Source organism: Podarcis raffonei, chromosome 3 (assembly GCF_027172205.1).
Source record: "Podarcis raffonei isolate rPodRaf1 chromosome 3, rPodRaf1.pri, whole genome shotgun sequence".
NCBI classification, from domain to species: Eukaryota; Metazoa; Chordata; class Lepidosauria; order Squamata; family Lacertidae; genus Podarcis; species Podarcis raffonei.
The window spans coordinates 122,444,512-122,468,581 of record NC_070604.1 but is presented as its reverse complement, the minus strand read 5'-3'; the positions used below and the strand labels follow the sequence as shown (position 1 = coordinate 122,468,581).

Genomic DNA, 24,070 nt, shown 5'->3' with positions numbered 1-24,070 from the left:
TGAAGGAAGTTTCCTTTCTGGCTCCTGATGTGCTGATCAGTCAGTGAAGCCCGGAGCTATCTCAAGCAAGGTGGGAGCTCCTGGAAGTGATGTGAAATCCACTTCTTAAATCACCACTCCTTCGTCAAGTCCAAGGGGTGGCCTTGGGCAGATCATTCTCTCTTTATCCATCTTTAGTCAACCGCTGTGATGGTAGAGCACCTGCCTCGTATGTGGGAGGTCCCTGGTCAATTTCCAGCGGCATCTCAAGGGAGGGGTGGAGAGACACCCTGTCTGAAACCCTGCGGAGCTGTTGCCAGTGTAGGCCAGGGGTGGGGAATGTGGATATTTCTCCCCTCCCATTGCAAGAATCATTCTGCAAGGAGGGGACAGAATCTACTCATTGCTTCTTCCGCTCCTGCCCGACTCTGTGGGAGTCTGAGCGTTATCTGTGTAGAGATAAGATGACTGCATAACGATCTGTAACACTCATGCAGTCCAGTAGCCTCCGTTAGTCTTTAGTTTACAGTGGTAAAGATAAAGGTAAAGGGACCCCTGACCATTAGATCCAGTCGTGACCGATTCTGGGGTTGCAGCACTCATCTTGCTTTAGTGGCCGAGGGAGCCGGCGTACAGCTTCCGGGTCATGTGGCCAGCAGGACTAAGCCGCTTCTGGCGAACTAGAGCAGCGCACTGAAATGCCATTGCCGTTTACCTTCCCAACGGAGCAGTGCCTATTTATCTACTTGCATTTTGATGTGCTTTTGAACTGCTAGGTTGGCAGGAGCTGGGACCGAGCAATGGGAGCTCACCCCATCGTGGGGATTCGAACCGCCGACCTTCTGATCAGCAAGTCCTAGGCTCTGTGGCTTAACCCACAGTGCCACCCGTGTCCCATGTTTACAGTGGTACCTCAGGTTAAGTACTTAATTTGTTCCGCAGGTCCGTTCTTAACCTGAAACTGTTCTTAACCTGAAGCACCACTTTAGCTAATGGGGCCTCCCGCTGCCGCCACCACACGATTTCTGTTCTCATCCTGAAGCAAAGTTCTTAACCCGAGGTACTATTTCTGGGTTAGCGGAGTCTGTAACCTGAAGTGTATTTAACCTGAAGCGTCTGTAACCCGAGGTACCACTGTATAGTTTATTTTAGTTTGCAGTAGCTGCAACAGAATAAAGAAGTTGAGCTTCAGAGCTGTCGTTCGTGTGACTGATACTCTGCTGTGCTCTGCTGACTGTGGCGCTGAGTTTGGTGCTCACAGCTCAAAGTTGTGACTCCATTGCACCTCTTTTCCTGAGTGGAAGGTCTCTGGAAGTGCTTCCCAGCTCACCTGGCCCAATCGGGGCACCGGGGCTGAAGAGGCTGAGCCCAGTCGTTGGCACTGGCTCAAAGGCGAAGCTGACAGGGAACATTTTCAGCTCCCCAGGCCAGATCCTGATCAGGCCAAATCTGGCAGGGAGGCAGCTTCCTGCGCCCCAGTTTTGAATCAGCCTCTCAGAGCTGGGATCGTTTTTGTCTGCACCTCGGCTGAGCAGGAAGGACTCGAAACAGAACCCGCCTCCTCCCCCAAGCTGTTTTGAGCCTCGGCCCTTCTTCTGACTCGCGAACGGTCCCACTGAACCCTGGTTCAGACTGTTGCAGCTAAGGGGCAACAGTCTTTGCCCGCACGCAAGTTCTGCTGCCCCAGTGCAGCCCTACCTCATGGTCCTCTGCAGATCCTTGTACTGTTGCACAATCCGTTTGTAGTCAGCCGTCAGAGCCATGTTCTCCTCGCGGTACTGCTTGATCTGCCTGGCAAACTTGAGGCGCAGGTTGTTCAGGATATCGTGCAACCTGGAGGCGGGGGGAAGAGGCGGAGCTTGGCTTACGAAAAGGAAGAGCGGACCCAGCAACCCACCGAGACCTGAGGGTGGTAAGGGCCCCAGCAGAAGAGAAAGTGTATACCGTATTTTTCGCTCCATAAGACGCACTTTTTTCTTCCTAAAAAGTATGGGGAAATGTCTGTGCGTCTTACTGAGCGAATGCGTGGTCCCTGGAGCCGAATTGCCCAGGGGCAAAAAGCAGATCATGCTTTTTTTTTTTTTTGAAAGAGGGAAGTGGGTGTTGAAATAAAGCCGCTGATTGTTTGCCAATCGGGGAGAGAGATAAGGGACGCTAGATATAAAGGAGGCTGCCTGGGAGGGGGGAGGTAAAGACAGCAAACTTGTAAAGGGGGGAAACAGGAAGACTAAAGCAATAAGGAGAGAAATTAGAAGAAAGGGAGGAGCAAAAAAACCTCCTCCAGCTAAGGAAAAGACCCTAAGGCAAACAAGAAGGAAGGGAGTGTTGAAAGGAAACAGCTGATCAGTGGGATCAGAAGAGAGATAAGGGACGCTAGTGAAGGCTGCCTTGGAGGGGAGAGGTAAAAGCCCATGGATCCTCAGGGTTTTTGCTTTGGGTCACTCCAAATTCACCATCAGATCACATAGCATGTCCATGGCTGCAGCCTGCACCAAAAAAATCACATACCCACTGTTTCGTGGGGCCGAAATGGCGCAAAAACATGGTTCCAAAGCACAGATCCACATGGATCCTCAGGATTTTTGCATTGGGTCACCCCAAATTCACCATCAGATCACATGTCTGTGGCCATAGCATGAACCACAAAAATCATACATCCACTGTTTCGTTCAGAATATTTTTTTTATTTTTTTCCTATTCTAAAAACTAGGCGCGTCTTATGGTCGAGTGCGTCTTATGGAGTGAAAAATAAGGTATATACAGTGGTGCCCCACAAGACGAACGCCTCGCAAGACGAAAAACCCGCTAGACGAAAGGGTTTTCCGTTTTGGAGGCGCTTCGCAAAACGAATTTCCCTATGGGCTTCCTTCGCAAGACGAAAGCCCATAGGGAAATCTCCGGGACAGCGGGGAAGCGCAGCGCGTCTTCCCCACTGTCCTCGGACCTCCTCCGAAGGCTGGCGGTGGGGCGGAGAGACCTCCTCCCGCCGCCAGCCTTCGGAAGGCTCCTCCGAAGGCTGGCGGTGGGGCGGAGAGACCTTCTCCCCACGCCAGCCTTCGGATGGCTGTCCTGAAGACTTGCGGTGGGAGGAGGGTTTTCCTCCCCACCGCCAACATTCAGAATGCTGTTCTGAATGTTGGCGGTGGGGAGGAAAAACCCTCCTCCCACCGCAAGCCCCGGGAACAGAGGAGAAGCGCTGCGCGCCTTCCCCTCTGTTCCCGTACCTGTCCTGAAGGCTTGCGGTGGGGAGAAAAGCCCTTCTCCGCACCGCCAGCCTGGCAAGCGGTCTCCATAGGAACGCATTGATTGATTTTCAATGCATTCCTATGGGAAACCGTGCTTCGCAAGACGAAAAACTCGCAAGAAGAAAAAACTTGCGGAACGAATTAATTTCGTCTTGCGAGGCACCACTGTAATAAGATGAACAAGACCCACTAAGGAAGATGATAACGTATTGGAATTCAAAGCGGTGAGAATTAATCACACGTGTATTCCAAATCCATTTAAAAGTATTCAGCTGCCTCAATTCAACGCAAGGGATGGACTTGATCGAGTGATGCCAGCTTTTCAAAGTCTTTCCCAGCAACCTCCTGCCACCGCTGTGACTCTTAGAACCCCACCCCCAGGTAATCCCACTGCCCCATCACCCCCCAACTTGGGAACTGCTTTCGTCCCAAGATTCCATTAATCTTGATTGCGAGTGCCCTATTGAGCCTGCGAAGATGCGTTTAGCACCGGAATGAAAATGGGCATTCCGACCCTCTGACTAAGTCTGACTACGTCTTATGGCAAAAAATATGATATATATATGATATGATACACACACACACACACACACATATATATATTTCATGGTGTTGGCTCTTGCTTCAGAGGTACGTCGCACATCCTGCATCGACTGCCCAGAAACTTCTCTGAGGACAAGGGGCTGGATAGCATCCATACTAAGGCCACGATCTGGCAGAGAATTTGGTGTGCTTAAATCCCAGGCTGCTGGAAGGGAAGAAGGGGAAGGCTCCTTTACCGATTCAGCTTCCTCTTCTGTTGGGATTTGATGATGGTGTTCTCCTCGTCCCGTTTCTTCAGGACCTGGAAGTTGTACTCCAGCTTCTCCTGGTTCAGCTGGTAGATGGCTTTCATCTGCTGGAGTTGCTGCTCCAGGATCTGGCACCCAAAGAGGGGAGGAAATGAAGAATAAGCAGAGGCCACGCTGCAAATCCCCCTCGTGGACTTGCTCCAGAGGAGACCAGCTCTGCGGCTTGACATGACCCATGGAACTGGTGCCTATCTTGTCTTTGGGTCGCTTGTGATCAGGACAGCCGCTGACTACACTCACAACTAATCAAGATGACACCCTCTAACACACACACCCCATCCCCAAAGCAAACAGACACAGCCATTGATGTCCCTTATCAGAAACCAAGAGAGTAGGCGGGGGATCTGAGTGTCAGGGACTGCCATCGGAACAGGGAAGGGAGGCAGCGGGGCAGTTGGGATAAAGGGAACCTCTAAAAATCTTGAGAAGCAGTTCCTATTTCTGCAGTGGGGAAAGCCACACCTCCAGTGGGGAAGAGGGCAAGGGACCAGAGGATGCTGCTGGGAGCCCCAGCGCCGCACCTTGTCAGTCTGAGGGTGAGGAAAGCCACACGTCCCGGGTAAAAGAGGGGAAAGGGCTAGAGGATGCTGCTGGGAGCCTCGGCACCGCTCTTTGCCAAGCCGGCCAGAGGTCTGTGAATGTGTGTTCACAACTCCTCTCAGAAAGTGATTCGAGAGGGGGTGTGGAGAGAGGCTCAGAACTCACAGGGTTAAGAAGTTCTGAGTGACGTCTCACATTCTGAGGCGTGGTTTAGAATACTGAGGGGAGTGTTTTACTGTGTTTCTCTCAGTGTGTGTTTGCTCCGTTGCGTGAGAGGAGCAAGGATGTGTGCGTTGTCACCAGGAGAGTTATGACTGTTGTTTTTGCTACGGGAATAAAGACTTAAAGTAAGATAAAGAAGACACCGTACGTTAAGCCTGATTTATTGAGCACACACGGAAACTGCTTCTGTTCCGCTGTGTTTACATTCTGCTGAAACCGGAGGAGCCCCAGCAGAAGGGAGTTGCCCAGGGGAGGCGTGTGGACCCCCCCGGGGGCTGGTAAAGCTACTAATAAATAACCGGACAGAAAGCACGCCTCTTCCGTCGCCCACCTTGCGCAGAGGTGTAAAGTGCAAAGAAGGAAGGAAAAGGCTGGGGGTGACTAAGCTCTTATGCTGGGGGAGGAACCGGAAACGACCACTCCCGGATTCTGCTAGCGATTGAGGCAGCCATGAACTGATGGTTCTGCACTGTAAACAGTTTTGCACCAAAATAAAACCTGTTAAAGACAGGTCGGAGTCCTGCCTGGTTACTCACAAGCAACCATCACCGACATCTGACACTGAGCAAGGGGTAAAAAGCCAAGAACGGGGAGAGGGGAAATTATGTGCAGAGGATGAGACGAAATTGCTCAGGTTGCAATTGAAACAAGGATCTTGATGGTCCCCAGAATGGTTCTTGAATTAAGAGGAACAATTGGGGCATCACAGCCCTCGTCCTGGTCTGGGAAGCTAAGAAGGGACCCCCAAATTGCATGCCCCCAGGTGATTTTTGACTCCCAGCCTTCTTTGCAATTGCATTAGCATTCCCTGGACTACTGCAATGCGCTCTACGTGGGGCTACCTTTGAAGGTGACCTGGAAACTGCAATTAATCCAGAATGCGGCAGCTAGACTGGTGACTGGGAGCGGCCGCCGGGACCACATAACACCGGTCCTGAGAGATCTGCATTGGCTCCCAGTACGTTTCTGAGCACAATTCAAAGTGTTAGTGCTGACCTTTAAAGCCCTAAACGGCCTCTGTCCTGTATACCTGAAGGAGTGTCTCCACCTCCATTGTTCTGCGATGGAGGTCCAGCGTCGAGGGCCTTCTGGCAGTTCCCTCCCTGCGAGAAGTGAGGTTGCAGGGAACCAGGCAGAGGGCCTTCTCGGTAGTGGCGCCCACCCTGTGGAACGCCCTCCCTTCAGATGTGAAGCAAATAAGCAGCTATCTTATCTTTAAAAGACATCTGAAGGCAGCCTGTTCAGGGAAGTTTTTAATATTTAATGCTGTATTGTTTTTAACACTTGATTGTGAGCCGCCCAGAGTGGCAGGGGAAACTCAGCCAGATGGGCGGGGTATAAATAATAAATTATTATTATCATTATCCCTGAAATCTGCCATTTAAGCTTCCTGCGGATGCCCCAAATGAAATGAGGAGAGCCCATGAAGGAATTGCTGCAGAAGTGACTCCGCTGCCTTCCCCCGTGCCTCAGAGCAAGGGCTCGCAGTGTCCCCACTACGCTGGCACCCGACAGGGGCACCCAACAGGGGCGTCTATTCTCGCTCCGTACCTGCACGTCATGCTCCAACTTGATCTTGATCACGTTGTACTCCTCGGCATCTTGCACCCGCAGCTGGTTCAGCTCGCGCTCATATTCCTCCACCTTCTTCAGGCGGGCCATCATGAAATCCAGCTAGAGCAAAAGGCAGAGAGACCGGGGGGGGGGGCGGAAGTCCCAGTTAAGAGGCGGGGGAACTGGCCCCCGTTTCCGCTGCCCTGGCTTGGAAACGAAGACAGCTCTTTGCCCCGGATTCGGTAAACAGCCCCCAAACCCCTCTGAGTAGCCCATCAAAGCATATCCCTGCAAAACAAAGGGGCTGCTTCTCCCTGCATTTGATAGTTTGAAGAGATTGGGTCAAGCCCCATGAGAGGGTAGGCTTTTGCCCCCCACTCCCGGCTTCCAAGGGGGCGGCTCTTAAGAACACGTCCCTCTGGCTTTGCTAAGGGGATATTCTGAAGCTCATCTCTGAGCCCAGCAAAGCTTGTGGTCACCTTCTGATAGATTTCTCCTTCCTTGGAGGTTTGTGAGTAGAGGTTGGATGGCCACTTGCCATGGATGCATTAGCTGAAATTGCTGCATTTCAGGGGGTTGGACTAGATGACCCTCAGGGTCCCTTCCGGCTCTATGATTCTAATATTTATAGACCGCTTTTCACCATAGATGGTCACAAAGCACGCTCACAACGCAGATGGTCGCATCTACCCGGAACTCAAACTAAGGGAGAGATTTGGTTGTGGTCTCATGTTATCCATCTCAACCAGCCCTCTACCCCACCAAAGAAAACAAAATAAGGAAGCATATTATAGAATCATAGAATTGTAGAGCTGGAAGGGACCCTGAGGGTCATCTAGTCCAACCCCCTGCAATGCAGGAATCTCAGCTAACGCATCCAAGACAGGTGGCCACCTTCCTGCTCTACAATGACTAAGCCGCTTCTGGTGAACCAGAGCAGCGCATTGAAACGCCGTTTACCTTCCTATATATGTAGGTAAAGGGACCCCTGACCATTAGGTCCAGTCGCGGATGAGTCTGGGGTTGCGGCGCTCATCTCGCTTTATCGGCCGAGGAAGCCGGCGTCCAGCGTCCGGGTCATGTGGCCAGCATGACTAAGCCGCTCCTGGCGAACCAGAGCAGCACACGGAAACGCCGTTTACCTTCCCGCCGGAGAGGTACCTATTTATCTACTTGCACTTTGATGTCTTTTTGAACTGCTAGGTTGGCAGGAGCAGGGACCGAGCAATGGGAGCTCACCCCATCACAGGGATTCAAACCACCGACCTTCCGATCGGCAAGCCCTAGGCTCCGTGGTTTAACCCACAGCGACACCCGCGTACCTTCCCGTATATATATTGCCTAATAAATTACTTAGAACGCCACACCTAAGCTCCACATCATTTCTGCTATACTCTGCTGATATAGAGTGTGCACACATCTTCGGATATGTGTCGCTGGTGCGCACCGGGACTGAAGATTTATGAACGTCCCGGGCTGCACTTCACAAGGAAGATGCCCGGAGAGGTTTGTCTCAATCCAGGGGCTGTGTCCCCCAGGCGTGTTCCGACAGGGACTACCATCTTAGACTTTTCCTTCTTTTCCTTCCTGGGAGGGGGCTGTTTCTCTGCTTTTCCTGCAGGCACAAGCCCCCTGCTTCCTTACCTCTTGGCGGTTGAGCAACTGCATGGCCTGTTCCCATTTCTTCTTGTTGCTCGTGAGGAGTTCACGGCGCTCTAATTCAAAGGCTTTCTAGGGAGGGAAAGAGAGAGATGTGGCTTGAGCAGCCCCCAATCTATGTGCGGAAGGGAAGTCAGCAGAGTCCCACGAGAGGCAGGACTCAGAATCACAGAGCTGAAAAGCTGGGACACTCAAAGCTCATCTAGCCCAACCCCTGAAAGTGCAGGAATCACGACAAAATCACAGATTCTGCAGAGCTCATATTCACCCCTAAAGTAGCAAATGAGTAGTACTCCTATGTAGGGGAGAAGGATAAATTAGGGACCTTCTAAGAAGACTCCAGATCGCCTTCATTACTTCTCGGAGTCTGGAGTCACTGAATTTTGATTTCTTTCCCCAGATCCATTCATTTAACACCCGCCCGCCCACGTTCTCCTACCCTGTGAGACTTGGGTATGTCCAAACCACAGTATCTCACTGGCTAATAGACTAATAGTCTGGTCACAACAGCTTAGAGGATTGGGACTCCAAAGCCACTATCTCTTTGGATGTGTTTCTTGCTATTGTGTTTTGTCAAACGAATTTATTGAGCAACGTCTGCAACTGTTCAATTATTGGGATTTTCAAAGGCAGTGCCGAAAGCAAGAAGATGATCCTCAGCTCTGCATTTTTAAATTGTTTTATTTCATATTGTCAGTCTAATTCTAATTTTTTTTTTGCTAGCTGCCTTGGATACATGAAATACATAAAATAAACAAAGATAAACAGAATTTAAATACATTTGCTTGCCGATGCCCAATGCTGCTTTCATCTTAGTTTGACCGTCTTTTTTTTTTCTTTGCTGCATATACACAAGCAAGAAAGAATCGCCTTCGGCTGGTGAAAAGCTTCAGGGCGCAGGAGGAGAGACCGGTACCTCAATCTGCAGGAGCTCTCGGCGGTAGTTTTTTATGAGGTTTCTGATCTGCTCCTCCATCCGCTCCAGCAGCAGGTTAATGTCTTCTGACTGCTTCCTGAGATCCTTCACATACTGGTCATCTTTGCTTTTCAGCTCCTGGAGGGCACAAACAGACAGGGAGGCCAGATTCATGCCTGACTTTTGGATTCCACCCTGTCATCTTCACACTACGAAGGCAGGTGGATTTCATTTCCTAAATCTGTATACCGCCCTTCATCCTAAGACCACAGGGCGGTTTGTGACTGATAACTCCTCTTACGCTGATTTTATGCACACAACTGCGGCGTTATGCAGATTGCGGGAAATTAAATAAAGGGAATAAAGGGAAAGCAAGGGGGTGGCGCTGTGGGGACGCGGGTGGCGCTGTGGGTAAAAGCCTCAGCGCCTAGGGCTTGCCGATCGAAAGGTCGGCGGTTCAAATCCCTGCGGCGGGGTGCGCTCCCGTTGTTCGGTCCCAGCGCCTGCCAACCTAGCAGTTCGAAAGCACCCCCGGGTGCAAGTAGATAAATAGGGACCGCTCACTGGCGGGAAGGTAAACGGCGTTTCCGTGTGCGGCTCTGGCTCGCCAGAGCAGCGATGTCACGCTGGCCACGTGACCCGGAAGTGTCTCCGGACAGCGCTGGCCCCCGGCCTCTTGAGTGAGATGGGCGCACAACCCTAGAGTCTGTCAAGACTGGCCCGTACGGGCAGGGGTACCTTTACCTTTACCTTTTAAGGGGGTGGGACTGACGGAGAGCTTTTAAAGCCTTGTTTAACAGGCTCTGGGAAGGTCACACGAGGCCTCTGGGGCAGCGACTGCAGGGTCTGAGGCCCCTGGAACCATTCCCAGAGCCCAGTAAGCAAGATGTGGGGTAGGTGGAGAAAGGCCTCCTCAAACCCAGGATCAGACAGGTAGGGATACTCACGCAGGGCCCTTCTAGCAGTCTTGAGCAATAATAATAACAACAACAATGATAATAATTATAATTTATTATTTATACCCCGCCAATCTGGCTGAGTTTCCCCAGCCACTCTGGGCAGCTTCCAACGAAGATTAAAAATACATTAAAATGTCACACATTAAAAACTTCCCTGAACAGGGCTGCCTTCAGATGTCTTTTAAAGATAAGATAGCTGCTTATTTCCTTCACATCTGAAGGGAGGGTGTTCCACAGGGCGGGAGCCACTACTGAGAAGCCCCTCTGTCTGGTTCCCTGTAACCTCACTTCTCGCAGGGAGGGAAACGCCAGAAGGCCCTCGGCTCTGGACCTCAGTGTCCGGGCAGAACGATGAGGGTGGAGACACTCTTTCAGGTATACTGGGCTGAGGCCATTTAGGGCTTTAAAGGTCAGCACCAACACTTTGAATTGTGCTTGGAAACATACTGGGAGCCAATGTAGGTCTTTAAAGACCGGTGTTATGTGGTCTCGGCAGCCAGTTCCAGTCACCAGTCTAGCTGCCGCATTCTGGATTAATTGCAGTTTCTGGGTCACCTTCAAAGGTAGCCCCACGTAGAGTGCATTGCAGTAGTCCAAACGGGAGATAACTAGAGCATGCACCACTCTGGCGAGACAGTCCGCAGGCTGTACCAGGTGGAGCTGGGAGACAGCCGCCCTGGACACAGAATTGACCTGCGCCTCCATGGACAGCTGTGGGTCCAGAATGACTCCCTGGCTGTGCACCTGGTCCTTCAGAGGAACAGTTACCCCATTCAGGACCAGGAGGTCCCCCACACCTGCCTGCCCCCTGTCCCCCCAAAACAGTACTTCTGTCTTGTCAGGATTCAACCTCAATCTGTTAGCTGCCATCCATCCTCCAACCGCCTCCAGGCACTCACACAGGACCTTCACCGGTTCTGATTTAAAAGAGAGGTAGAGCAATAGCCAGGAACGCAACCCTCACATAAGGTGAGATTTATCTGTAAATGGTTAAAGGCCAAAGGCCTGGTTATACAATCATACCTCGGGTGAAATGCGCTTCGAGTTGAGTGTGTTTGAGTTGCACTCCATGGCAACCCGGAAGTAACGGAGCGCGTTACTTCTGGGTTTCACCGCTTGCTCATGCGCAGACACTCAAAATGACATCACGCGCATGCGCAAAAGCAGCGAAAAGCGACGTGCCTGTGCAGATGTGCCGTCGCTAGTTATGTTTGCTTCTAGATGCGAACGGGGCTCCGGAACGGATCCCGTTCGTATCTAGAGGTACCACTGTAGAGGCAAGTTCTTGCCTGGCACCTAAAAATATGTAACAAAGGTGCAAGATGATTCTCCCTAGGGGGAGCATTCCAGCAATGGGGAGACACTGCAGAAAAGGCCCCTTTTCATGTTGCCACCCTCCAGTCCTCTCGTGGAGGAGGCACACGAAGAAAGGGACGCAGAGGATGATCTCAGGGTCCGGGTCAGTTCATATGGTTCCTGAGGACGTTTCTCATTGCTACAAATTCCAAATCGATCCGAGGCAGGTTTGCCCATCACTAGCAGAAAGATACATACATTGAAACGCTCTTTTGCATGAGATCCTTGGCCCTATTTGTCGACTGCTAGCATCTCCCCCTTTCTCTAAAGGCAAAACACTTTTTGGTTAGCCCCTGCAGCAACCCTTCTGCAGCCACACTTCCCGTGACCTGCCCCCATGCACTCCTCCCCCTCCCCCGGTGCGCAACCCCACCTGTTGCAGCTCACTGATGAGCTTGTTCTTTTCTTCGATCAGCTGTGCGCACAGCATCTGCTGCGCATTGAGCCCTTCCCAGAGCTCCTGGGGGATGATCTTTTCCTTGGTAGCTCCCCACTTGGAAGTGATCTCGTTAAACTTGTCTTGGTTGGCCTTGGACTCATTCTCCAGCTTCTCCACCCTGCAAAGAGCCAGATGAGATGGAGAGAGTTCCCTTCAAGGCGAGTTTGAGCGGAGCCCTCGTCAGTTCTGATCTGAGGCTGAAAATCTATAACGCTATTGCAGGCTGCTGTGAGTCACAGCAGATCAATGATCTTAATCGGGGGTCAGCAAGCTTACCGTACCTCGGGCCGGTGTCTCCAGTGCCGATTGCGTGGCGGGCCGGAGGGCAGGGGAGCGCATGCCTATTCCGGCGCACTTCTGGGTCGGAGGAGCACCGGAAACAGCCTGTGCGCATGTGCATGGACCTCTTCCGACCCGGATGTGCACCAGAAATAACATGTGTGCATGCGAAAATAACACTTGTGCATGCGCACAAGCTATTTCCGGTGTTCCTCCGACCTGAAAGTGGGCAGCCGCGCAGCACAGCGCTGGTAAGAGTGGGCAGCGGGGGTTGCCATGGGCCAGATAAATGAGTCCCTTGGGCCTCATCCAGCCAGCGGGCCTTAGTTTGGGGACCCCTGAACTTAATCATTTGCTGGCACAAGACCTCTGTCCTCTCCTCTCTGGTCTTTCTTTTTGGCTCAAGCACCAAGCAGTTCCAAACGGACACTTTCCTGAAGATCGGGTGCATCTGTAGGCCTGATCCCCAGTAGTCCATTGGCTCTCTGGACATTTTGAAGTTCAGTGTAAGTGGCAAGCCCCTCCCCCAAAAGGGGTGTGGCACAACACCCACCCCTCTCAATTAACTGGTATCTCATTCTTGTAATGCTTTCCCTTTCACCTGCAATTCAGCATAAGAGCCTTAAGCCAATCACAGAATCGCAGAGTTGGAAGGGACCCCGCGGGTCATCCAGTCCAACCCCCTGCAGTGAAGGAATCTCAGCCAAACTGCGGGAGAGCATCTGAACTACTGAGGGTAGTGCAATCACGGAAGTGGGGGCCTCCTCCGAACGAGAACCAGCCTTCAGAAAACTCAGCCAAAGTGGGAATAAGCTAGAGGGAAAGGGTGCTTGCTGCCATACAATGTTCCATCAACCCCATTGTCAGGGGCTCAGGAGCAGAAGCACAGGGGAGAGAGGAAATGGAGAGCGAAGGGGAGGAATCCGAGGGCAGCGTAGGGGAATATGACAGTGACCCAAGAGATTCCATGAGCTTCTCCAGCGAATCAGAAGATTCCCAGAAGGGGGCGCCGATGGTCAGGGCAAGGGGGGTCCCAGGGGGGACGCACCAGAAACAAGGGGCCAGCGGGGAGTCCCAAAGCAGCAGCGGGGGATCAGGACCAGCTCCCCCACCAGAGCGTAGTGGGGGGGGGAAGAGTCACATGTGTCAGGACCAGCGTCTCCTCCAGCGGGGAGAGAAGATGAGTCAGGGCTGACCACGCCTCCATCGGAAAGTGGGGGAACGGAGGGGAGGTCAGTTCCAGCTAGCCTCCCCGAAGGGGGGAGCAGTGACAGCAGCAGTGCAACGGTCAGGAGGAAGGTTGCAGGCTGGGCACGCGCGCCAAGTTCAAATGTACAGGCGCGCAGGACAGCAGGAGACCAGGATTGGGAACCAGGTCCTAAAGCCCGCCGGAGGGAGGGGGAAAGCTCAGGGGACTCAGCGTCAGAGGAGTCTAGGAAGGGCGAGACCCCGACGGACAGGCGGAACCAGAGGAGGAGAGAGCAAAGGAAGAGGTGGAGCAAGGCTAGAGTCTTAAACTGGTGTCAGGGGGGAGGAGATTCAGACGGAGCTTCAGCGGTCTAGAGTTTGAGACGTAGGGCTGCACGCTGAGGCTGTGAGAGTGAAACTGAACTTCAATAAAGACTTTTATACTTAACAACGAAGCGGCGTTGGTCTTTTGTGAGCTGGGACCTCGGGCAGCCCTGATACCCATGTTTATAATTGCTCATATTTCATGAATTGAAAAAAATGTTGAAATATACATTTATTGAGAAACCAGAGGCCTTTCTTCTTGGAATAACAGGTTTGGAATTGCCCAAGAAAGATGTCAAACTGTTTTTGTATGCCACAACTGCAGCAAGAATTGTTAGCTAAGAATTGGAAAACACAAGAAGTCCCTACAGTGGAGGAATGGCAGATGAAGATGATGGATTTTTCGGAGCTAGCCGACCTGACTGGAAGAGTCCGCGACGACGAGGAGGAGGAGTACCAGGAGGAATGGATGAAATTCAAAGAATATTTAGTTAGATATGTTAAGATAATTTAATTGGAAAAGCTTACAAATACCAGATAGGCTTAGGATTTAAATATGTAATATTAGAGATTAATATGTTTTAAGTTAAAATAGAGAGAAAGAAAGAAAGATATTAAGTGATTAAGTTAATTTTATGAGAAAATAGGTTTTGGAAAACTGTTAAAATGATATACACTGAAATTCAACTAGGGGGATTTGAGGAAGTCACTTAACAATGTTACTAAGATTGGTTTAAATACAGTTGAGATTTATGTTTGTTTGTTTGTTTATTTTTTTTGGAAAATCAATTAAAAAATTTGGGATATATATATATATAATTGCTCATATTTCCACCTCTGAAGGGAAAATTTGTTTTCTGCTGCTTCAAAGCTCAAGCCCCACACCCACAAGTCCAAATGACAAGGAAGGGGGTTTGATTCATATGAGGAAGACCTCCCTGGTTTCACAAGCTCCTTGCCAGTAGATGGGACTCCCTTGGAAAATGATGAGTGGTCCTTTCCTATAAGCATTTAAGCTGAGGCCGGGAGGGGGGGCCACCCAGTGTGGGTTGTGAAACATGGGCAGGGACAAAATGAACTCTGAGCTCCCTTCGGACTGTTTGGCTCCATTATACCTTGACGCCAGTGTACTTAAAACAAGGAGGGGCAGCACCTGAAGGACAGAGAGCACACCTTGCAATCAAATTCCCCTCCTGGCTTCAGTTCCCAGCACCTCCAGTTTAAGGAGGTTCCCAGAAAGCAGGGGTGGAGCATGGCTGCCAGTCGCAGAGCCCAGCCTAACATGCGTCATAGGACTGCTGCTAGGATGGGTACAGATTCTGTTGGCACAAAAATGGAAGCAAGAAGAACTACCAACAAAAGAAGAATGGCGGATGAAAGTGATGGACTATGCAGAACTGGATAAATTAACAGGAAGGATTCGAAACCTGCGGGACCAGAGATTCTTAGAAGACTGGAGTAAATATACGGACTGTTTGAAAAGCAATTGTAATGAACAAATTACGCTAGTAGGACTGCAGGAAGTTCTGTAAGGAGGACTATCTGAAATATTGCAAGAAAGACTATGAGGAGAATTATTAATGATAATTAAGAGTAATAGAGAAATTAAGAAATACGGAATAAGTGATAAAGAACGGAAAATCATCAGAGCTGTTGACGGAAGTCTAAAATATTGTATAAGATAAGAAGTTATGTTATACGATTGTTGCAAATGATATGTTAAAAAAAACTAATAAAAATGTGTATGTGTGTGTGTGTATATATATATATATATATATAGATGTACTGTGTGTGTGTGTGTGTGTATATATATATACACACACACACACACAGTCATACTTCAGGATAAATATGCTTCAGGATAAGTATTTTTGGGTTGCACTCTGCGGCGATCCAGAAGTAACGGAGCGCGTTACTTCCGAGTTTCGCCGCTCGCACATGCGCAGATGGTCAAAATGACATCACACGCATGTGCGGAAGCAGCAAAACGCGACCTGCGCACGTGCAGATGCACAGTCGCGTCTTACGTTCTATTCAGGATGCGAACAGGGTCCGGAACGGATCCCGTTCGCATCCTGAGGTACCACTGTATATATATATATAAAAGGATGGGTACAGATTCTGAGCTCCTTGCAGGAAAGGCGGGCTATAAAACTGGTTAAAGAAATTAATGTATGGGCCAACGTTCTGATTTAGTGCAAAGAAATTTATCAGGTTCACGTTACGCACCCTGGAACCTGCAGTTCTCTCAAGCCTGAATCAGAATGTTGAACCTGGGAGTGGACGTCTTTTCTGACCCCTTGGTCAAAGTGAAGATCGCGCTGAGTTCCCAAGGGAACCGCTGGCTGGCTCTGATCTCTCCTGCCTTTTTCCCAGATATCCCCCAGTTAAAGAGGATGCTCTGGCCCTGCGCTTACCTTTGCCGGTTCAGCTCCTCTTCCTCTGCTCTCCTGTGCGTCTCTCGAGAATCAGCTGCCACCTGGATGTTTGTCACTAGCTGTGTGCCATCGATCAGCAGCTTAGTCAACCTCTGAACAGAGAAGAGAACATATCATAAGCGGGTCATTCTAAGCTAACGGACACACGAAATGATTGAGGCGGTATCTTTTGACCAACTAGACTGATTTATGTTGCTAAAGGTAAAGGGACCCCTGACCATTAGGTCCAGTCGCAGACGATTCTGGGGTTGCGGCACTCATCTCGCTTTATTGGCCGAGGGAGCCAGCATACAGCTTCTGGGTCATGTGGCCAGCATGACTAAGCCACTTCTGGCGAACCAGAGCAGCGCATGGAAACACTGTTTACCTTCCCGCCAGAGTGGTACCTATTTATCTACTTTGACGTGCTTTCGAACTGCTAGGTTGGCAGGAGCAGGGACCGAGCAACAGGCACTCACCCCGTTGCAGGGATTCGAACTGCCGACCTTCCGATCAGCAAGTCCTAGGCTCTGTGGTTTAACCCACAGCGCCACTTCTAGGGGGAAAAACAAAACAAAAACCCTGTAGGGTCTGCAATTGTGAAGCTGTGCTATACAGATGTATCTTGGCAATAGGAATGAAGTGACCGTAATTTCCACCTTGAGGTTCAGTTCCCTCCTGAAAGTTGGGAAGTCGATTCTTGCCAGCCCTACCTCCTTCTCCAGAGTTGCAGCTACTACTAACTTCTGCCAGCTAGGCTACTTAGTCCAGGAGGCATTTCACTTTGCTCTCGCTGGTAACTGAAAAATCAAAATACAGTGGTACCTTGGTTCTCAAACGCCTTGGTACTCGAAATACTTGGAACCCAAACACTGCAAACCCGGAAGAAACTGTTCCAGTTTGCGAACTTTTTCCGGAAACTGAATGTGCTCCGTTTTGAGTGTTACGCTGAGGTCTGTTTTTGCTATTTATTTTGTGCTTTTGCGGCTCTTTTCATTTTGTTATAATAATACAGTGGTGCCTTGCAAGACGAACGCCTCGCAAAACGAAAAACTCGCAAGACGAAAGAGTTTTCCATTTTTGAGTCGTTCCGCAAGACGAATTTCCCTATGGGCTTGCTTCGCAAGAAGAAAGCCCATAGGGAAATCTCCGGGGACCTCTTTTAAATGCTGGCGGTGGGGAGCAAAGCCTTTCGCCCCCCTCCGGCCTTCAGAAGAGGTCCAGGAAGGCCGGCGGGGGCCGAAAGGCTTTGCTCCCCACCACCAGCATTTTAAAAGCGGTCCGGGATAGCAGGGAAGCGCGCTGGACCTCTTCTGAAGGCCGGCGGGGGGCAAAAGTCTTTGCTCCCTCCCGCCAGCCTTCCCGGGATAGCGGAGAAGCGCAGCGCGTTTCTCCGCTATCCCGACAGCTTTTGAAGGCAGGCGGGGGGGAGCAAAGACTCTGGGCGGCTTCCAACAAAGATGAAAAATACACTAAAATGTCACATATTAAAAACTTCCCTGAAGTTTTTGTGACTGTGTGGAACCCAGTTCAGCTACTGACGGATTGATTGTGTGACTGCAATACATTGTTTACTGCTTTCATTTATGGATCAATGGTCTCGTTAGACAGTAAAATTCATCTACACTGCTGTTTTAGGGGTTGCTTTTAAAACTCTGGAACGGATTAATCCGTTTTGCATTACTTTCTATGGGAAAGTGCACCTTGGAACACTTTCTATGGGAAAGTGCACCTTTGGAACACTTTGGTTTTGGAATGGACTTCCGGAATAGACTAAGTCTGAGAACCAAGTCACCACTGTATATTGATACCAATGTTATCTTACTACGTATTTTTTGCTATTCTGAAACTGTTTCGTATCGTCTTTCATATGGATAGCGATGGATTGGGTTTCTTTTTGTCACGCTGTGCTGTGAACTGATTGAATGCAATTTGGGTAAATCGTACACAAAAACGCCCTGGTTCCCTCGCTGAGTCCTAACCTGTCTGCTGTCCTCTATCTGCTTGTGGCTCCGACTCTGCTCCTCTTCCACCAGCTTATGTGCATCTGGATCTTCTCCAAGGGCCTCCCTGGAAAAGAGCCAAAAAGCCACATGTTCATCCTTGGGTCTACCCACCCTGTGCCTGGACTAACGTTTGGGGACCCCCAGACCTGAAACCAGAGTGACTCTAGATAGGAAGCTCTGGAGGAAAGCGGTGGGTGGGAGATCCCAAAAGGGTGTGGGTGGGAAACATGGGGGTCTTAAGAAGTGGGATGCTGGGACCATTTCTGCATCTGGGGTTGGGTTGCGGGAGGAGAGGTTCAGAGCTGGGTGGCCAGATCACCCGAGGCGCGTCAGGATTCACAACCTCGCCCTCCCCTCGGAAGGGTCACCCAGAGGTCCTCTAGCCGGACCCCCTCGTGATGCCTCCCCTTACCTCCCCTCAGAAGGGTCTCCCAGAGGTCCTCTAGCCGGACCCCCTCACGATGCCTCCCCGCCCCTGTCCCTCCTCCTTGGAAGATACACCCAGAGGTCCTCTAGCCCGACCCCCTTGTGATGCCAGCGTTGTGCCTCCCCCCTCCCTTGGAAGGTGCTCCTAGAGGTTCTCTAGCCGGACCCCCCTCACGATGCCAGCATTGTGCCTTCCCCCTTTTTGGAAGGGACACCCAGAGGTCCTCTAGCCGGACCCCCTTGTCAAAGCCTCCTCCTCTCTTCCCCCTCGGAAGGTCCTCTTAGAGGTCCTCTAGACCGACCTCCCTCGCAATGCCTTCCCGTCCCTCCCCCTTGGAAGATGCACCCAGAGGTCCTCTAGCCCGACCCCTTCGTGATGCCAGCATTGTGCCTCCCTCCCCCTTCGGAAGGTACACACTGAGATGTTCTAGCCGGACCCCCTTGTCGATGCCAGCATTGCGTCTCCCCTCCCCTCGGAAGAAGATGTTAAAGGTCCTCTAGCCGGACTCCCCTCGCGATGCCTCCCCTTCCCTCCCCCCTTGGAAGATGCACCCAGAGGTCCTTTAGCCAGACCTCCTTCGCCATGTCAGCATTGCGCCTCTCCCTCTCCTCGCAAGGGGCCCCTAGAGGTCCTCTAGTCCAACCCCCTTGCGATTCTTTTCTCTCCCCTGAAGGGACATGCAGAGGTTCTCTAGCCTGACCCCGCTCACAATGCCTCCCCGTTCCTCCCCGCTCGGAATGAGCACCCAGAGGTCCTCTAGCTGGACCCTCTTGTGATGCCTCCCCTTCCCTCCCCCCTCCCCAAGGAAGGGTCTCCTAGAGGTCCTCTAGCCTGACCCCCTTGCGATGCCTCCCCTTCCCTCCCCCCTCAGAAGGTACACCCTGAGATCCCCTAGCCGGACCCCTTTCGCGATGCTAGCATTGCGCCTCCCCCTCCCCTCGGAAGGCGCTCCCAGAGGTCCTCTAGTCCAACCCCCTTGCGATGCCTCCCCGTCCCTCCCCCTCGGAAAGGGTCCCCAGAGGTCCTCTTGCCGGACCCCCCTCGCAATGCAAGCGTTGCACCTCCACCCTCCGTCGGAAGGGTCACCCAGAGGTCCTCTAGTCTGACCCCCTCGCGATGCCTCCCCTTCCCTCCCCCCTCCCCTCAGAAGGTACACCCAGAGGTCCTCTAGGTCTAGCCAGACCTCCTCATTATGCCAGTGTTATGCCTCCCCCACCCCTAGGAAGGGCACCCAGAGGTCCTCTAGTCCGACCCCCCTTGCGATGCCAGCGTTATGCCCCCCCTCCCCTAGGAAGGGCACCCAGAGGTCCTCTAGCCGGACCCCCCTCGCGATGTCTCCCCTCCCCCCTCAGAAGGGGCCCCCAGAGGTCCTCTAGTCCGACCCCCTCGCCATGCCAGCGTTATGCCCCCCCACCCCTAGGAAGGGCACCCAGAGGTCCTCTAGCCGGACCCCCCTCACGATGCCTCCCCTCCCCCCTCAGAAGGGGCCCCCAGAGGTCCTCTAGTCCGACCCCCCTCGCGATGCCAGCGTTATGCCTCCCCCTCCCCTAGGAAGGGCACCCAGAGGTCCTCTAGTCTGACCCCCTCACGATGCCTCCCTGTCCCTCTCCCCTCGGAAGAGACACCCAGAGGTCCTCTAGTCCGACCCCCTCGCGATGCCAGCGTTATGCCTCCCCCACCCCTCGGAAGAGACACCCAGAGGTCCTCTAGCCGGACCCCCCTCGCGATGCCTCCCTGTCCCTCTCCCCTCGGAAGAGACACCCAGAGGTCCTCTAGCCGGACCCCCCTCACGATGCTTCCCCTCCCCCCTCAGAAGGGGTCCCCAGAGGTCCTCTAGCCTGACCCCCTCACGCTGCCTCCCTGTCCCTCTCCCCTCGGAAGAGACACCCAGAGGTCCTCTAGTCTGACCCCCTCGCGATGCCTCCCCGTCCCTCCCCCTCAGAAGGGGCCCCCCGAGGTCCTCTATCCGCGCCCGGCCCCACCTCCTCTTGGCCTCGAGGCGGGCGGCGATGCGGAGGCGCCGGGCGGCGATGCGCTCCTGCGGGTCCTCGGAGGCGAGGTTGGGCGCCTTGGCTCGCGCGCCTCCCCCCGCGCCCTCGCCGCCGCCCTCCTCCGCCCCCTCCGCCCCGCCGCCGACGCCCCCTTCGCCCTCCGAGCTCATCCCGCCGCCCCACCAGGCCCGGCGCCCTCCGTCGCCCCGGCAACGCCGTCGCTAGGAGACGGGAGACCACGCCGCGGCGTCGTGACGTCAGGCGCGTCCTGGCGTCTGCCTTCTTGAACCGTAGAGCTAGAATTGTAGACGGGCGCGCGGCGCCGGCTTCCGGGTGCATTGCAGCCTGCGAGGAGGTGGGGGCAGATTTCGCTTATTTCAGGAGTTTCTTGCGCTCTTCGGGCAAAGGGACAGATCCTTGCAATTCATATCTGCAGGGGAGAGGCGCCTTCGTAGGGAAATGTCGCGCAACCTACTTTAAGTGGGCATTATTATTATTATTATTAAAGGAAGGTAAAATGTGTATTGCATTATTATTTTTATTATTATTTGCATTTATATACCGCCCTATACCCGGAGGTCTCAGGACAGTTCACAGAACAAAATCAAAATATAAAACCACAAAAATATTTTATGTTTTTTTTAAATAAAACTTTATTAAAATTTTATAGAAAATAAAAATATATAAAATAAAACATTTTAATAAAAATGATAGAAAATAAAATAATTTCATAAAAAGTTATACATAAAATAAAATAATTTTATAAAAAAATCATACATAAAATAAAATGATTTTAAAAAATATTTTATATAAAATATAAAATAAAAACAGCAACGCAATAACCCCCTCTAAAAACCCCACATTTTAAAAGTGCATAGAATTATGATGGTGATTATTTCTTAGCTCCATTACAAGGAGCCCAAGGGAGTCTGCACGGCTCTCCCCATTCCATCCTCGCCACAGCCCTGTGAAGCAGGCTGCTGCTCTCATTTTTATTATTTGATTCTTAAATTTGCAACCCACCTTCTAACTTGGGTTTTCCGCTGTCGGACTACAAACCCCATCATCCCTAGCTAGCAGGACCAGTGGTCAGGGATGATGGGGATTGTAGTCCAAAACCAGCTGGAGACCCAAGTTTGGAAACCCTGTTCTAAGGAGCTCAAGGTCGGGTACCATAGTTCTTCTCTTCCTCACAACAACCCTGTCAAGTACCGTATCTTTCGCTCCATAAGGCGCACCTGACAAAAAGACGCACCTAGTTTTTAGGGGAGGAAAACAAGAAAAAAAATATTCTGAACAAAACAGTGGATGTATGATTTTTTGGTTCATGCTGTGGCTACAGACATGTGATCTGACGGTGAATTTGGGGTGACCCAATGCAAAAATCCTGAGAATCCATGTGGATCTGTGCTTTGTAACCACGTTTTTGCACCACTGCGGCCCCACGAAACAGTGGGTGCCTGATTTTTTGGGTGCAGGCTGTAGCCATGGACATGCTATGTGATCTGATGGTGAATTTGGGGTGACCCAATGCAAAAATCCTGAGGATCCATGTGGATCCGTGCTTTGTAAAAACCTCAGCGCCTAGGGCTTGCCAATCGAAAGGTCGGCGGTTCGAATCCCTGCGGCAGGGTGCGCTCCCGTTGCTCGGTCCCAGCGCCTGCCAACCTAGCAGTTCGAAAGCACTCCCGGGTGCAAGTAGATAAATAGGGACCGCTTACTGGCGGGAAGGTAAACGGCGTTTCCGTGTGCTGCGCTGGCTCGCCAGATGCAGCTTTGTCACGCTGGCCACGTGACCCGGAAGTGTCTGTGGACAGCGCTGGCCCCCGGCCTCTTGAGTGAGATGGGCGCACAACCCTAGAGTCTGTCAAGACTGGCCCGTACGGGCAGGGGTACCTTTACCTTTTACCTTTTAAGTGGGGAGGGAAGGAAAAACACTGAAGGGACAAGGAGCATGTGTGGGGTGGGTGGAAAAGGAGCTATTCAGCTCGCTGAGCCAGGGAGGGAGAGAGGGAAAGAGGGCACGGTTGCATTAAAGGAGCCAACCGGACAGGAGCCGCTTACACTCGTGTAAGAGGCTCCTCTCCCGCTTGGCTGCTTCAAAGCGAGCGATGGAGGAGGGAAGGAAGGGGAACCATGGATCCCTTGCTCGTGACTGCAGCAGATCCCCCTGCCATTCGTAGGCATTCACTCCATAAGACACATAGACATTTCCCCTTACTTTTTAGGGGGGGAAAGTGCGTCCTATGGAGCGAAAAATACGGTAGGTTAGTCTGAGAGGCAGTGACAGGCTCAAGGTTACCCAGTAAGCTTCGCTGTTGAGTGGGGAGATTTGCACCCAGGTCTCCCAGGTCCCAGTCTGGCGTGCTAACCATCACACCACACTGCCTTGCCAGCTAACTGCAGCCTGCCATCCCATTTGCCAGGATCCTGGAAGGTGCCTAGCAGATGTTTTCCATGAGGCAGCCTGAATTAATGCCAGCATTGCAGGGGGTTGGTCTGGATGACCTTTGAGGGTACCTCCCAACTGTCCAGTTCTAGGATTCTATGACAACTTTTTCTCGGGCAGGCGCAGCTTGTTTAAAACCCAGCCGGTTGAATAAACACCCAGCAATAAAAGATAACGGGAGAGGATTTACCCCAGCAAATTATTTGTCAAAATTACAAATACCCAAATGCAGACGGTCATTTACCCTCGCTAGATTCAACGTGCAGGGCAGATTGCAGGGCAGATTCGAGGGTAAACCATAATACGCGGAACGACTCTGCCCCTGTGGCTTGACGGATGTAGAAACTGTCTCTCATGTCTTCTTATGTTGCCGTTTCTACGGGGATCTACGCTCGGTATTTATCACTCCTGTTACACAAAAATCTCCAAATGGGTCCAAACTTCAATGTCTAAATCTCCTGGTAGAGGACAAGGATCTAGAGATCACGCTCACGGTGGCCAAATTCTGTGCGACTGCCATAAAACTTAGGGAACAAGCTGTGCTACCAAAATGATTAAGGTATTAAATGACAATTTTAGGTTATATTTTAGTGATCAAGATTTAATATATATTGTTAACTGCCTCTATATCTGAATTGTCTCTGTTATACCCAATTGAAATTCAACGTATTCCTGTTGTGTTTTATGGTTTTCCTGCTATTGTAAGTGAGCCGGAACTGGTCTGTGACCGTAATAATAAAATTCATTCATTCAACCAAGCCGGGAACCTGAGTAGAGTCTCCCTTCCAACTTTGCAGTTGTTGTTGTTGCTGATTAATAATAATAATAATAATAATAATAATAATAATAATAATAGTAATAGTAACAATTTATTTATACCCCACCTTTTCCCCCTCAGAAGGTGGATTATACGTAAAACAAGAACAGCTAAAAACATGGGGGGACCACGACAATAAAAACATTAACCATGAATAGAATTTAAAAACTCTCTCAAAATATATATGTAAAGGTAAAGGTAAAGGGACCCCTGACCATTAGGTGCAGTCGTGGCCGACTCTGGGGTTGCAGTGCTCATCTCGCTTTACTGGCCTAGGGAGCCGGCGTACAGCTTCCAGGTCATGTGGCCAGCAGGACTAAGTCGCTTCTGGCGAACCAGAGCAGCACATGGAAACGCCTTTTACCTTCCCGCCAGAGTGGTACCTATTTATCTACTTGCACTTTGACGTGCTTTCGAACTGCTAGGTTGGCAGGAGCAGGGACCGAGCAACA

The 24,070-nt window shown here is 51.3% G+C and overlaps 1 protein-coding gene across 1 annotated transcript in view; it reads right to left on the bottom strand.

Moving 5' to 3' along the window:
* The window catches only part of DRC1 (dynein regulatory complex subunit 1), a 38,550-nt gene extending 18,028 nt beyond the window's left edge, over positions 1 to 20,522 (bottom strand). The window contains exons 1-9 of the mRNA XM_053384039.1: positions 20,344 to 20,522; positions 17,911 to 17,998; positions 15,929 to 16,041; positions 11,655 to 11,838; positions 8,967 to 9,104; positions 8,036 to 8,122; positions 6,389 to 6,511; positions 4,004 to 4,143; positions 1,678 to 1,812 (exon numbers count right to left, since the gene is read on the bottom strand). Coding sequence (XP_053240014.1) covers positions 1,678 to 1,812; positions 4,004 to 4,143; positions 6,389 to 6,511; positions 8,036 to 8,122; positions 8,967 to 9,104; positions 11,655 to 11,838; positions 15,929 to 16,041; positions 17,911 to 17,998; positions 20,344 to 20,522 — 1,187 coding nt within the window. The remainder of the gene's footprint in view (positions 1 to 1,677; positions 1,813 to 4,003; positions 4,144 to 6,388; positions 6,512 to 8,035; positions 8,123 to 8,966; positions 9,105 to 11,654; positions 11,839 to 15,928; positions 16,042 to 17,910; positions 17,999 to 20,343) is intronic.
* Positions 20,523 to 24,070: the final 3,548 nt, after the last annotated feature.